This window comes from Sceloporus occidentalis, unplaced genomic scaffold (assembly GCF_023333645.1).
Source record: "Sceloporus occidentalis isolate IW3139 unplaced genomic scaffold, rSceOcc1.0.p SCAF_12, whole genome shotgun sequence".
In the NCBI taxonomy this organism is placed as follows: domain Eukaryota; kingdom Metazoa; phylum Chordata; class Lepidosauria; order Squamata; family Phrynosomatidae; genus Sceloporus; species Sceloporus occidentalis.
In genome coordinates this window covers 23,014,110-23,029,390 of record NW_028316992.1, presented here as the reverse complement: position 1 = coordinate 23,029,390, position 15,281 = coordinate 23,014,110, and the positions used below count along the sequence as shown (strand labels likewise).

At 38.6% G+C, this 15,281-nt stretch overlaps 1 protein-coding gene across 3 annotated transcripts in view; it reads left to right on the top strand.

Moving 5' to 3' along the window:
- Window positions 1–15,281, top strand: part of COL6A3 (collagen type VI alpha 3 chain) — a 128,826-nt gene that overhangs the window by 95,424 nt on the left and 18,121 nt on the right. For all 3 annotated transcript variants that reach the window (XM_089478062.1, XM_089478063.1, XM_089478064.1), the window contains 6 exons: window positions 1,418–1,517; window positions 2,902–3,597; window positions 5,019–5,112; window positions 5,991–6,043; window positions 8,867–9,139; window positions 13,759–13,842. In XM_089478062.1, the coding sequence (XP_089334188.1) occupies window positions 1,418–1,517; window positions 2,902–3,597; window positions 5,019–5,112; window positions 5,991–6,043; window positions 8,867–9,139; window positions 13,759–13,842 (1,300 nt within the window). The remainder of the gene's footprint in view (window positions 1–1,417; window positions 1,518–2,901; window positions 3,598–5,018; window positions 5,113–5,990; window positions 6,044–8,866; window positions 9,140–13,758; window positions 13,843–15,281) is intronic.

Genomic DNA, 15,281 nt, shown 5'->3' with positions numbered 1-15,281 from the left:
GATCCCCCTTGTATAACAAAATCCGTTTATGCTCAAGTCCCGTTAAATATAATGACATAGCAAAATGGTGTCCCTTATAAAAAATGGAAAATCAAGGTTTGATATTTGAAATTTATACTTTTTTGAACATTTTCAAACTGTGTATGCTCGAATCCGTGTATAAAAAATCCGTGTATAAGAAGGGCCAACTGTATTTCCATGTGACAGTTCCATGAACTGCCAACAGACATTCAGAGTCTTAGGTCTGAATCCTGTTATTAATCCCTACTAGAGTAGATCAATAAGATTTACATAAGTATTGACTCTCCATTCAGCAGTTGGTTTCATGGATCTTTCCTGTTAGGGCTACCAAAAGGATTCAGCCCATATAATCCATGATGTCTTTTCTTAACTTTTTTGCCCACCAGATTTTTTTGGACTATACTTCCACATTTCTAACTATTGGCCATCATCTTAGAATTAATGGAAATTGAAGTCCAAGGCATCTGGATGGCAGCAGATTATCTGGTCCTTGTGTTTTATGTGGGGACTCTTGCATCTATTCCTTGTTTCTTCATAAGAGATAAATAGCATAGAAGGAAACAGAGATGACCTGGGGAAAGTCATTGAAGACATCACTGTGATTGCCAAGTACCACGATGTGCATTAGGGTGTATTTTGGTCTGTGTGGGTCTGTGTGTCTGTGTATGTTTTGCTAAAGACAATGGTTTGAATAAAAAGAAATGTGCATATTGTTCTGTTCATGCAATAGGACTTTCCTCCCCACCCTGGAGCATTTTTTTTTCTCTTTGAAAAGCCATATCAATGAGAAAGAATGTCCTTTGACAGAGTGTGTTGTGGGGGGGGGGGGGGGTGTACAATGAGAGGAGTACACTAGCAGAAATTGGAATTCGCACATGCACATACAAGGGATGTGATTCTACTCAAGTAACGATTTATCTGGATCTAATTCAAAGAGCCCATTAACTACACATGACTGCCTTCATTACAATAGCAATCAAAGGGTAGGTATATTCAAACCATTTTTATAGAATGAAAAAGAGATGAATTTGGTTTGAACTAATTCCAGTATTAAACAAGTCAATGTCACTTTGCTCAACATCAGCTTGTACAATGGGAGTCTCCCTCCCTTTCCATCATCCTGTAACTCCTCACAAATACACTAAATCTACTCTGGTGGAATTCAGTCCTCCAGTAGTGTTGATTCCACTGATAGAAGGACACTGGTTATACCCAAAAGTATTAAGGTGAAACTATTTTATTTCTTGGTCTCAGTTATCTCCTGTGCCATTGGCGGGCAGGGCTCAAAAACATACGTTACATAATATTTTCAAAATGTAGTCCTAATGCTCTGGATTTAAAAATAATGATGAACTTCTGATCACTAATTTTATGTTTCTGATTTTGTTTATACCAGATCAACAACACTGTAGGTGGGCAGGCTATCACATTTTCTGGTGGAGCAGAACAACTGGCCCAAACTATTAGAAGAGTACTAACATGCCATGTGTGTCTAGGTAATGTATTTTTGTATGTCTATATAGTATATGATATTTATAATCCAGATTTACAGCCAATGCTCTATGTTTGCTTTAGTGACATAGTAAAAATGATCTGATCCTCTACAAGCCAGGCAGAGTCTATTGTCAGGAAATTCTTGTATGGATTTTCTTTAATTCTTTCAGTCCCTGATGTCACATTGCAAAATCCTTCATGATCCTGCCTCCTCTTCATTCTTACCTCTGCCATTCACATGGATATCCAGGGACCCATTTCCAAGGCAAAAACTGTTACTTGTAGTCTAGCAGGTGCTGGAGCCCTAAAGGCCTGCCAATCTTTGAAGGGGTGGAGGTATTCGAAGCTAATATTCTAAAGTGTCTACATGACACATATGTTTCTGATTAATTGAATAATTTGATGATGATAATATTCTAAAGATTACATTGTTTTTTTCCAACTGAAGGAGACAGTTTAGCTTCTATTTTTACTGCTCTGCATACCTTCTTTTTATAAGAACATACAGAGGCTGCATCTGCACTGCAGAAATAATCCAGTTTGATACCACTTTAACTGTCATGGCTCAGTGTCATGGAATTTTTGGAATTGTAGTTTGTTAGTGGCACCAGAGCTTTCTGAAAGAGAAGGATAAATGACTCAGAAAACTACAGTTCCCAGAATTCCATAGCATTGAGCCATGGTAGTTAAAGTGATATCAAACTGGATTATTTCTACAGTGTGGATGCAGCCAGAGTTTTCCAGGAGTTCTTGGGCCACTAAATAGATGGCACATAAGAGTGCCAGCTCTGTTTTCTGCTGACAGCAGTGACTTTTTTTTATTTTGTTATTCTTTTGTCCTGCAGTGCCCAGTCCCTATAGGAACCCCTATAGTGGCTGATTAATGGACATTTGAAGTAGTAAAATTGGCTTCATTCATCTGTTATATAATCAGCTGCCCATATAGCAACAGTTGCATCACTTTGCTGGTGATGGGCCAATCAGGTATCAGTCTTTTGCCCAAACCATATACATATTTTCAGAGAATTTAAAAACCTGTTGTAAACTATTTAGAGCCAGTGTGGGGTAGTGGTTTGAGTATAGGACTATGACCAGAGTTCCGATCCCAGCTCTGTCATGGTAACTCACTGGGTGACCTTGGGCAAGTCACACGCTCTCATCCTAAGAGGATAGCAATGGCAACTCCCCTCTGAACAAATCTTGCCAAGAAAACCTCATGATACGTTCATCTTAGGTCGCCATAAGTCAGAAATGACTTGCAGGCACACAGCAGCAACAACAGTATGTCTCAAAACTGTTTGAAACTACCAATAACCATGATTTTTGGTGCATGTCATCTTTCCAAATATTCAGAAAACTTAAGATGTGATAAATTTGTTCTTGTAGATGTATGTGATCCTGACGCCAGCTGTGGTCCCCAAAGGGGTGTCTTTGGCAGAGACAAACGGTCAGCCCCTACAGATGTTGATATTGATATAGCATTTATCCTGGATAGTTCTGACAGCACCACTCACCTGCAGTTCAGAGAGATGAAGAATTACATTTCATATGTAATAAGCCAGTTGGAAATTAGCACTGATCCCAAGGGATCTCAGCACCATGCCAGAGTATCTGTCATCCAACATGCTCCTTATGAGTTTGAGTCAAACTCAAGTACATCTCCTATCAAAGCCGAATTCTCCCTGACTGACTATACTTCCAAAGACAAGTTGATGGATTTTGTTAAGAACCAGATGGTGCAGCTGCATGGCACACGGGCAGCGGCAAGTGCAATAAAATATACAATGAGCCACATCTTTGAGAGTGCACCTAATCCCAGAGACCTCAAAGTTATTGTGTTGATGATGACAGGAGACGTTAAAAAAGAGGAACTTGAACACCTTCAGAAAGTTATTGTAGAGGCTAAATGTAAAGGATACTTTTTTGTCATACTGGGCATTGGCAGAAAAGTTAACATCAAGGATATCTACAGTTTGGCAAGTGAGCCTAATGATATCTTCTTCAAATATGTTGATAAGCCATCTGAGCTCCACGAAGAGCCTTTGCTACGCTTCGGAAACCTCTTGCCTGCTTTTATCAGCAGTAAGTATATGATGTGCCTCATCACTATAAGGTTTGATACCGGTTGATATTAAGCATAGAATCTTTAGAGGAACAAGAAAGGAAGAAAAGAGGTGGGGGGAAATCTCATTTTACAGAGGGATTGCTAGCTGAATCGTGCATAAACCTCAGAATAGCATTTCCTTAAACACAGAATAGGCTGGCATGCTGGTCAAATTATATAACAGTCACTTTCTTTGAACCAACATTTTATTGTTACCAGAAGAGTAAGAATTATTTAGGTTCCTTTGGAAAGCGAGGAAACAGGATTGATGTAGTACTTGTTTATAATAGTACCCATACACAACCGCATCCTAAATAAGAGAAGACCAACATTCTTACTAGTGGCAGTTATATTAATACTGGATGAGAGCCTCAAAGAGAGTACCTCCATGCTAACACTGTTTCAACTTTGACCAGCTCACAGTTCTGTCTCTTCCTTCTGATTTTCTCCAATTTCAATCTGACATCAATTATTTCTCAGTTTCTCTCCTTACTTGGAATATGTGACCTCCCTCTAGGTTCAGTGTGATTACAAAGTCTGGAAAAACAATCCTAGCTATCCAGGAGCATTATTTTGCTAAGTCCCCATGTGCACACAAACACATATACATATAGGCCACTTACACACCAGCATACTATGATATGGCCATTTAAACCAGGCAGAGAACAAACTGTAATATCTAGTAATGTAGTGCCTATAGTGTGTCTAAGCAAAGGTCACAAGTTTAAGTCCCCAAATAATGAGTTTTGTAAACCCAATGTCCCAAAGATCATACTTTAACAAAAGGTGAACCTGCAAAATCTGCTATAAATCTAAAATCCAGGGGACAAGTAAATTTCACTGAAAACTAATGGATTTCTATCCCAGATTCCAGTAACTGTTATACTTGAACTCTTTCTGGATAGGCGTAGGTTGTATGCATTTAGGACCACAATATAAGATGCCTATTTTGTTTTGTTGTCAGGAATATCCAGCCCTCTGCTACAGATCTAAACTAAACACTCAACCTCTTGTACTACAAGTTTGATGGAAAGTTTCCTTTCATCTCCTGTTTTTTCTCCAGTTTTTATAACAACTGATGAATACTAATAGCACAGATTCCAACTGTAGCTAAGGGGAAAATACATTTAATTGCTGTCAAGAAAGTTGCCTCTCCAGATCCATAATTAATTAAAAATTGCAGAACATAGTGCTGTACTTTGTTCCTCACATAACTAATTTTAAATACAGAAATGAATGGGAGAACATGTAAATTACTATTATTATTATGTATTAAAATGCTTAAAAGACAGACATGCCAAGTAACAGGCTTACTAATAATTTTAAAATGTGCCTATATTTTACAGTTGATTTAGAGAGGCTTTTATGGTTTGCATAAAATTCTACTTCTGTTTTTTAGGTGAGAATGCCTTTTACTTGTCTCAAGATGTCAGGAAACAATGTGATTGGTTCCAGGGTGATCAGCCACTGAAAAAATTTGGCCAGAAAGAAATGTAAGTCTTTTTCTGCACAGATAGAAAAAAAGTTGTTATTTGGTCATCACCTTTATCACCAGCCTTTGGTGATACAAAAATTTCTCAGCCACTGTAGCCTTAGTATGCATAATACATTAGCATTAAGGAGATTAAGATCAGTTTAGAACAGTTCAGAATCGTTAATATTGCTTTCTCCAGCTGCATAAGAATTACACTGAACGTAAGCCTTTTTGGCAAGATTTGGTCAGAGGGGATTCGCCCTGCCTCCCTGTGAAGCTGAGAGTGGGTTTCACCCAGTGGGCTTCCATGACCAAGTGAGGATTCAAACCTTGGTGTTCAACTACTTGCACCATACTGGCTGTCCATCAAAGTACTACACAGCATTTTTTTATTTGGACCAGTGTCTAAGGCTCAAGTCCTAGACACTATAGTTGTGGAGAGAAATTACCTCTGATGCCTTAGCTGGGACAGAGCACTCCTCAAAGCACTGAAATAGGCTTGGAAGCTCTATATGCTGACAGAAGGGAGTGTATAATTACTCATTCAAACTATCTACATGAGCATGTATGCTCTATTTTCTGTTAAGTATTATCTGAGGATGCTTCAGCTTGGTTAATCCCATGTAGCAAATGATGTATGGAAAACCATGAACATTATGATGCAATCAAGAAGTTGAAGATAAACAGAATCAATTAAATTGATAAGAAGTGTAAAAACATTTTGTTCAGAGGGAGGAATGGTAAAGAAGGAAATTTACTTTCCTACATAATTTTAGCAAACAAAGCCAATAAGTTGTTTGTTTAGGACTTGGTTTGAAAACTAACACTTAAAAAGTATCTTAACAACCTGTAGAAAATCACATATGTCCATAACTGTGTTTTTTTTAATTCAACCAGAAGCATTCCAAATAATGTCACTGCTACACCTACTGCAACAGAAAAACCAGAAGGTATGTACAATATTCTTCATTCAATATCTTTAGCACAGTATTCAGAGAGTGCACCTTTGCTTTGCAAAGGACAAATTGCGTATTTCACACAAATACATAAAAAGAAGCTCTTGAGTTTACATTTTAAAATGGTAGAAGGAAAAGAAGCTTTAGGATGCTGCACTTTAACTGCTGGAGTCCTGTGGAATTGACCAAGTTTATGTGATGATTTCTTTAGGGTATATAGGGAGTAGTATTCAAATAACAGACTAAATCAAAGTAAGAAATGTTAAATCAGAAGGGATGGATTTGGGAATGTATTTTGAAAAGTATAAGGCTGTGATTAGTATAAGAAATGTTATGCTTGTTGGCTATAGTGTATTAAAATTAATAAAAAATATTTTAAAAAAAGTTTATATGGTGATTGTGGGAGTTGTAATATCAAAAAATCTCTTTTTCGTGCTGTGAGAAGAAAATCAGGGAGCAAATTCTTTCAAAAAATTAAGCACCCCTTGCTTTTCTGGCTCCTTTTATCATGATTGTAACCTCTGGCTACTGCTTTTCATGGAAATAAAACAAAACAGGATGGCCAGGCATCATTGGCTGTGATGTGTAACTTTATGATGGCAGAACTATATTGCTGATGCAAAACACAACCATGTTAGACAATTGTGACAGCATGCAACAGAGCAGTGTGCAAGATCAATTGTGACAGCATGCAACAGAGCAGTGTGCAAGATATATCACTGCACAGTGGTCATTCTCAGCACATAATGGGGCACTGTGAAAGATGGGAATTTTTTTCTGGCCAAGTGCAGGGCATCCATGACTCTCTACTGCCTTCTTTTCTGGATTTCTAAAGTTCTGTGCTTCTGATGGGGGCCATTTTCCCTCCTTGTGTTGTCATTGCACAAGGGCAGCATGTTTTTCAAAGTGCCATGGTGTTTGCATTTTGACTGTTGTGCAAGAGCTATGCTGCTTGAAATGGTCCTAGTGGTGAAACTATGACAATGTTCCACTCAGGGGGGTGGGGGGATTGCTCAGTGTTGCAATTCTCAAATGTACAATTGTAAGCTGGTTTGTGACATCCAACAGAATGCCTGCCAATGAGGACTTGCTACATTCAAGCACGTATAGTGTGTGGTTTGCCTTTCAGTAAATGTGACTTAATTATATTGTCATTCTATATGCTCCAAACAAAAAGCCCACTTTCTGTTTATATTTTGTACCTAGAAAATTGTTCTGGAAAACAGTAACACAAACAAACAAAAACACCCAAAACATAGTCAATATGTATACCAGACCTGGCCCATCACTTTTCCTGATGAAATTCACTGTGATGTTTGAATAATAAATACCAATAGCAATAGAAAGTAAACTTCTATACTGCTTATCAGTGAACTAGCACTCCCTAAGCAGTTTACAATTTACAAGCCAATTGCCCCCAACAAGCTGGATACTCATTTTACCAACCTACAAAAGGATGGAAGACAGTGGACCTTAGAGCCCTGCTTGGGTTCCAACTCACAACCTTGTGGCTGAAGTATTGGCATTTAACCACTTCGCCACCAGGGCTCCCTTTTGCAATTGTCTTACTCAACTGAGCAAGTGACATCCCATACATAAAGCTAAAGCAATTTGCATTCCATTGTTTAACTGCATGCTGAGTGCAGTTTTATTGATTTATCCCTCTCTTTTGATTAACCTCACCATCAAGTGGATCAGTTTCAGTCGTCACATTGAGAAAGATGTCACTGGGACCCAATGAGCCAATACTGTTTCAAAAATACCCTTCCTGTGGTAGTGGTAAAATGCATATTTTAAAAGATTAAGATCCCATATGCTATTAGCAAGATATTTCACAATTTGGTATGGTTCAGAAAAACAAGTTAATAAAGACCATGTGGCAAATGCATGTTACAAGGTTAGAAGAATTGTAGTAGAAGAGCCTTTCTTAGCACAGAAGCTATAATTGGAGGAGGGGCAAGATTTTACCACAATCTGCACAGGGTACTTTTTTATCTCCAGATTTTGTGATACAGTTCCCAGCTCAAAGGAAGCTAAAATGCATTTTAAAATGCACATTTCAGGACAAAATAGATTTAGAAATAAGTATATTTAGGTGAAGAGTAAGAAATATGTGTCTTTCCATCTGTTGCTGGGACCAGAGCTCTCAACATCTCTCTGCTGACTATGGCCTATGGAAGTTGGTGTCCAACTACATTTGGAGGCTACAAATTGTCTACTGCTGATTTAGATTTATGTACTGTATTTGTTTGTGAGAAAAATACTTTCAGAATCACAAATTTTCAAGTAGCTATATGTAGGTGTGAAGACTGAATGACTGAAGGAAGTACATATGAACAACATTGAAATTGACCAGAAATACACTTATCTGTTAATCAGAAATGAAAGTATTCTCTAACACCAGAGAAATTATTCTGGGCCACACTTGGGTTTTGAATGGTGCTCCTTTTCTCTCTATTAACTCTCAGTTAAAAAACCCCAACAAAACTGATATATTTATTAACTCCAAAATAGGAGCAATTATCTTTGAAGCCTTCTACCTTATATGTTTTTAACTTTTTAAAAATTGTTTGGTTTTTAAACTTTGTAACTACATGTTTAATACTTTTTAATTGTTTTTCACTTGTTCGGTTGTAAATTTGTTGTTAGCTGCCTTGAGACCCTATATCGGGAGAAAGATGGGATGATGATGATGATGATGATGATAATAATAATAATAATAATAATAATACAGTAATAGTAATACAGTAATAATAATAATAATAATAATAATAATAATAATAATAATAATAATAATACCAGCATTTTTATTGACAGTGATAGTGGTTATGCACACCGGAGAAATCCAGATAACAGACATCACAGAAAACAGTGCTAAACTACACTGGGCGAACCCTGAACCCCAGCATGCCTATGTCTATGACATTACAATCACATCAGCCCATGACAACTCCTTAGTTCTGAAGCTTAATCTAACTGGTACCGAACGGGTCATTGGAGGACTGGGAAGTGGTCAGAAGTACCATGTCATTGTTACAGGCTACCACAATGCACAGGCCAAAGCTACTTACAAGGGGACATTTATTACAAGTAAGTTTGCATTGCTTGGTGGGATTGAATGTACTCTATTCCTCATTAATTTTAGATGCTGCAAATATTAGGCAGAGCAGAAGAAATGAATTGGGCAGGATACTTGGGCTGCTCCTAGAGTATTCTAGCCCAAGAGCTGTCCCAGATTCCCTTGTTACCTCCACACTCCATAGTGATGCTGGGTGAATGTCCACATGCATGTCCCCACTGTATCATCTGGCACCAGCACCATGGGCACAAGTCATTCCCTCTGAGGTCAGAAACAAGATGCCCAGTGTTGATCACATGGCTGGCTCACCTCAGAGGGAGTGACTCATGCCAGCAGTGGTGGTACTGGGTGGCACAGCGGGGACACATGTTAAGACATCACTATCGGGTGTTCCATGTTTTCCTGCAAGTTCCAGAACAAAATGTAAGTCTTTAAAAAAAATTACACCCCCTAGCAAAAGCTCTAGATTGCTATAACATAATAGCAAAGAAACTGAATTGTGGATCAGGAAGTCCTTGGTTTCAGTATCTTCTCTGTTATAAATCTTCTGATTAGCCTTAGGTATGTTGCATTCACTCTCTGAAAATTGAGCCCACAGCCCTTCTCTACACTCTGGGAATAATAATACTGATCTTCTTTATAATATCAAAATACAAATAGTGTTGTAAAAATCTCCCTTAATCTGCCTTGTTCCTGAAGAGGCAGGCGGGAAATTTTCTGACTCTTGCTCTTCACAGAATGAGATATTTTAAATTGATTGTCCCTCCCTCTCAGGGAAAGATGACACATTCCTGACAAAATCACGGAAGGATCAAAAACAAATATTTCCTCAAATGACATGTGTGGGTGCAACTTTGGTCTCTCCCCCTGCCCCCTTCTCTTTATAACCTCTCATTCAAAACAAAGCAAAAGGTGTTTTTAGCAGCTGACAAGATATATGATGCAAATAAGAAACAACTGTTTTTATTGGTTTCCATCAGAACTGTGTGTGTGTGTGTGTGTGTGTGTGTGTGTATCCTATAGCTCTCAGAATCACAGACTTTTCCAAGCTTTGCTTTTCTTACAGCTGCATATAATATGCTGTTGCCAAGAGGAAACTGTTAGCGCTACCTTGTGGCACCCTCCAGCTGGGTTGAACTATGATTCCCATCATTCTGAACCAACAAGCTGTCTAAAGATGAAGAGAATTGCAGTTCAACACAACTGGAAGTCCCTGTACTGGGGAAGATGTTAGATCTTCTTGTGACACATGTAGTGTTTTTTGAAACTGTTTAACACTATTATTTCTGTGTTGTTTCTAAAATGAAAGGTGTAACTTGCATTGACTTCCTTCCTACAAAATTGTGTGTGGTGGGGGGGAGGTTCATTTGGAGAAAATATGCAAAATTTAGGGAAGTTACTTTTCTTTCGTTCTTCTTCCCTTTTTCTGGAGGACAACATCTCCCAGAATCCCCACCCAGAACAGCCCACTGAGCTATGTACACTACAATGCTCAAGATCAACATGGCACACTGGTTGTGCTGGATGGAGAATCGGAGATGTAGTTTACCCAAATAATAATAAATAATTAGCTATTATTGTGCCCATATACAAGAAGGGTGAGAAATCTGACCCTGGGAACTATAGGCCCATCAGCTTACTTAACATCATAAGCAAATTCTATGCATTGCACCTCCTGGACAAATTACAACCTTGGTTAGAAGAAGAGGATATCATCAAAGATGAACAAGCAGAATTCAGGAATAATCACTCTACGACTGATCATGCCCTGGTTCTCTATCATGTAATTGAGAAATACACTTCTAAATCTAGGGGAGTCTTATTCACAGCCTTTATAGACTTTAAAACAGCATTTGACCTTATCCCAAGGGACAAACTTTGGGGAAAGTTTGAAGAAACTAACATAGACAGAAGATTGCTAACTTTAATGCGTAAGCTGCATGAGAATTCTCGTTAGTTGTGAGATGTAACAGCCAAGATCTGTTCCCACATTCCATGGTGTTAGGCAGGGTTGCATATTAATGCCATTTTTTTCAATGTTTATGAAAACATCTATGACTAAGCCTTTGACAGATATCCCATCGCATCATCCATCTTTGGCAAATAGACCCATTTCGATTTTGTTTTATGCTGATGATGTGGTTCTTTTGTCACTTACTAGAGTGGGCCTCAATAGACTTCTGGGTGCCCTTGCCCTTCACTGTAAGAAAGATTTTTTAGAAATTAACTATATTAAAACATAATAATAAAATAAAATAAAAGAAGAAAGAAAGAAAGAAAGAAAGACTTGTTGGTACAGAGCTAGCTTCCTGGTGGCTGGTGGACGTGATGTCTGTACAACACATACCCTGACTCCACCTCCAAGCTTGTGTCACACCACCCTCTCGAGTGGTGGGCAGCATTTCGGCATTTCAGTGGCACAGTGATTAGACACTGTGTGCTGCCAAATCATGGTAAAACTGCTGCTGTGGTGGCAAAGGTACCTTTTTCCTGGGGCAAAAAGGAGCAGCTTTACCGCAGCCCCAATCTGGTGCTCAAAGGGGCAGCCAGACAGTACTCCTTTAGAGCAGTCTATTTTGCCCTTGAGTTTCCTAAATTGGGCTTATTTTCTCCAGTTGACACCCCCACACACACACCCCACAATTATATAGCAAGGAGGTCAATGCAAGTTACACCTTCCATTCTGGCATTCTCAATTCTGGGTCCAAGCCAGTACACTACAACTCCCAGGATCGCCCGGCCAACATGGCTCAGTAGCTATGCTGCATGTAGATCTGGGGAGATGCAGTCCATCCAGAAGAGGAAGGAGGTCCATGCAAGTTGCAACATCCTTTTGCAAGATTAGTTCAGAGGGGAGTTGCCTTTATCTTCTTTTGAGGCTGAGAGAGGGTAATTTGCCCAAGGTCACCCAGTGAGTTTTCATGGCTGCTTGGGGATTCGAACCCAGGTCTCCAGAGGCTGTTGTAGTCTAACACTCAAGCCACTACAGAACACTGCCTCTCCATCAGTAAATATATTTATATGTTTACACACAAACCTATTTAAAGATTCACGGAATGATTCAAATACAAATTTCACCTTAGCCTCATGTGTTTAGCATGAGCCAATTGTGCTTATAACTGAACCTACGTACTGGTTAGTTGTTAGAAGAGAAAGGCAGTCTTTTCATGCAAGCCAAAATCAGAGTTTCTTCTTTAGCCAGCAAGGCCACCATCATGAGAATGCAACACGAAATAACCAATTAATGTGTACATCCAAGTTTTAAGACCCTGCCTGAATGGAAGTTTATGTAAAGTATATAACTTTGCACACTGAATTTTCATTTGAAGTTCTCCTCCCACCACTTCATTTGCAAATGATGTACAATTTAAATTTTTACACTTTGGTTGAGAAGCTACCAAGTTTCACAGCTCATTAAAGAATTTATTGAAGCATTGAAAAACCAATATCCCATATGTTTAATGAAAAGTGACGAGACTTCGTCATATCTCTCCCTTCAAGTCATTTCCAACTTCAGGCAAAACTTTTGGGGTTTTCTTGACAAGATTTGTTCAGAGGAGCTTTGCCTTAGCCTTTGCCTTCCTCTGAGGCTGAGAGGGTGTGACTTGCCCAAGGTCACCCAGTGGGTTTCCATGGCTGAGCAGGGATTTGAACCCTGGTCTTCAGAGTTGTCGTCCAACACTCAAACCACTGCACCATGCTGGCTCTGTTATGAAGAGTACAAAATTATGTTTGTGGAATACTATTAACATTACAAAACACTACATTTTGTTATACCTATTTTTATGGCCTTAGTGGATTGTTATGACATATTTGCACTCTGTGCTTGGTATGATCACAACATGTAAAGCAAATATAGATTTTTTTTCTTTTACCTTATGCACATCGGTCTTTACTTCCCAGCATACATCACTGTCAAAGTATCTTATATATTTACTGAGTCTATTTGCAAGGTTATTTCCCATGATATTCTTACATCAGGTTTATGAAGTAAATAACTTTATCACAGTTATATAGTAAACTTCATGTCTGAGTGTGAATATGAATCCATCACTTTCCCAACTGAGTCCAGTATTTTGCCTATTATAGCTTTACAACTCTCAACACTGAGGCTGTAGAATGACAACAGAAGGATTGTATTCCTGCAGCATTACAACTGGAGCATTCTTACAAAACATGTCCTTGTGAAGCCTTCCATTTTCCACTGAACACTGGCCATATTTGCAACCCTTGAGAATGGAAAGAGAACCAGATTGATAACATTAATTTTTGGCTACTTGAGGGTTTCCTGTAAATCAAGCATCCATGATTCATTTTCCCAATGCAAACCAATCCTCATTGTCAATGTCTGTGACTTTATATCAGCAAACCATGCCAGAGCATTGCTATTCTCCTCATATTAATCTCATGTTGAATGAGAACCAGCTATTGTTTGCCAAGCTTGATTCCACAGTTCATGTATTATAGAGTTCTAGTTGCCAATTTCAATATGATAGAAAAAATACACAAGTAATGCCTAAACGGATGCAGTGTATGCTATTAATGAAATTTGGATTCGTTTTTCAGTTATGTTTGGGGATCTCACCTTGTTCCAATTACAGACACACACTATTTTTTTTTCCTTTTGCAGAGAGCATGCCCTTGCCCAAGATGCCTGCAGCAGCCAGTGCCAATCTAATGGTAAACACTGAACCATTGCCAGGACCTGAGACAGGTGAGTGCAATGCCCTTACAGGTCCAAAAGGTGCAGGAAATTTTACTTCTCTGGGCATATCATTTTCAGTTGGGCTCTTAGACAAAAGGTTGGGATGGCATGCTGCCTGAAGTAATAAAGGACAATCAATATATTTTTGCAGAAAGGTAGAATTTTGGAATTAAAGAGCACACATAATGTTCCATGGAACACATAATGTTCCATTTCAATGTCCTGGAATAAGAGGTAACCATTTAAATTAAGAGGGATCCTTCAAATATGAGACAGTTGGCATCCATAATCACATGCCACTTAGCTGAAGACAATAATTTGTGCCTTTTAATAGTTGCTAGTAGTATATGGGTAGCTCCTGTCAAAAAGTGATTTATGACCCTTTGGCCCCGCCCCCTAGAATGATTTATGACCCAAAGGGTCATAAATCACTTTTTGACAGGAGCTACCCCTATATACTACTGTTGCTCAGTTAAGCAAGCTACCAGTGTAGAAGTAATGGGTTTTGTAAGAAGCACAGGAAAAGATCCTAACATGGGGTGATTTCAGGTGTACAAAAAAGGACTGAGAGGAGGCTCTAGTGACTTGTGTTTCTAGTGTAATATGGAAAGAAGTGACTTGTGTATCCCTTCTGTAGCAACATGCATGTATTCTAAATTCATGTGGAGCTTCTGCTTTTTCCATATGACACTGGAAACATGGGGAAAGGAAGTACATCTGGCTTGTACCAGCATTGACTGAAAACTATTTCAGTTTATGTTCTCATGTGAACTTTTAAAAAAATAGTGTATCCTAAACCTAAATACAGATCAGAACACCTTTAATCTCAAAACCCATTTTTTCTTGACATTTATTATGCAGGAAAAAAGAGGGGGAAAAGTTTACAAAACAAAACATATGTAACATGCATATATTTGAAGTAAATGCAAAAATAAGTATTTTGGAAAATGTGGGAGAAACACTTTATTCAACTGAAAAATTGCCTGGAAAATATATATTTGAACAGACAGCACAAAAATATATATGTTAAAACATTCATACAAAATCTACATTGTGGAACTTGTGCACCAAAATTGGGCAGATTTTGAAGAATTTCAATATGTGCAGACTGCCGGGAAGGAATTCATAATTGGAGATGGAACTCTCAGACACAATCAGGGGTATCAGACTTTACTGAATCTTTTGGTTTTAGTTCTTTCATGGTCATTGAACAAATGTGCACTTGCAGCCTTCCTGCACTATTGTAGAGATTGCCTCCAAAATTCAGAAGTGGGCAAATTGATTGATTGATAAACAAGACTCAAGAGAATGGGGTGGGATGAGATTGGCTGAGTCTTGCAAACAAAAGTGTGTATGAGGGAATTATTTAAGCCCCCCATATACACTTGTTCCTCCCCGTTCACAGACTTGGAGTCCACGGTTTTGGACCTCCGTGGAAGGCAAGCAGG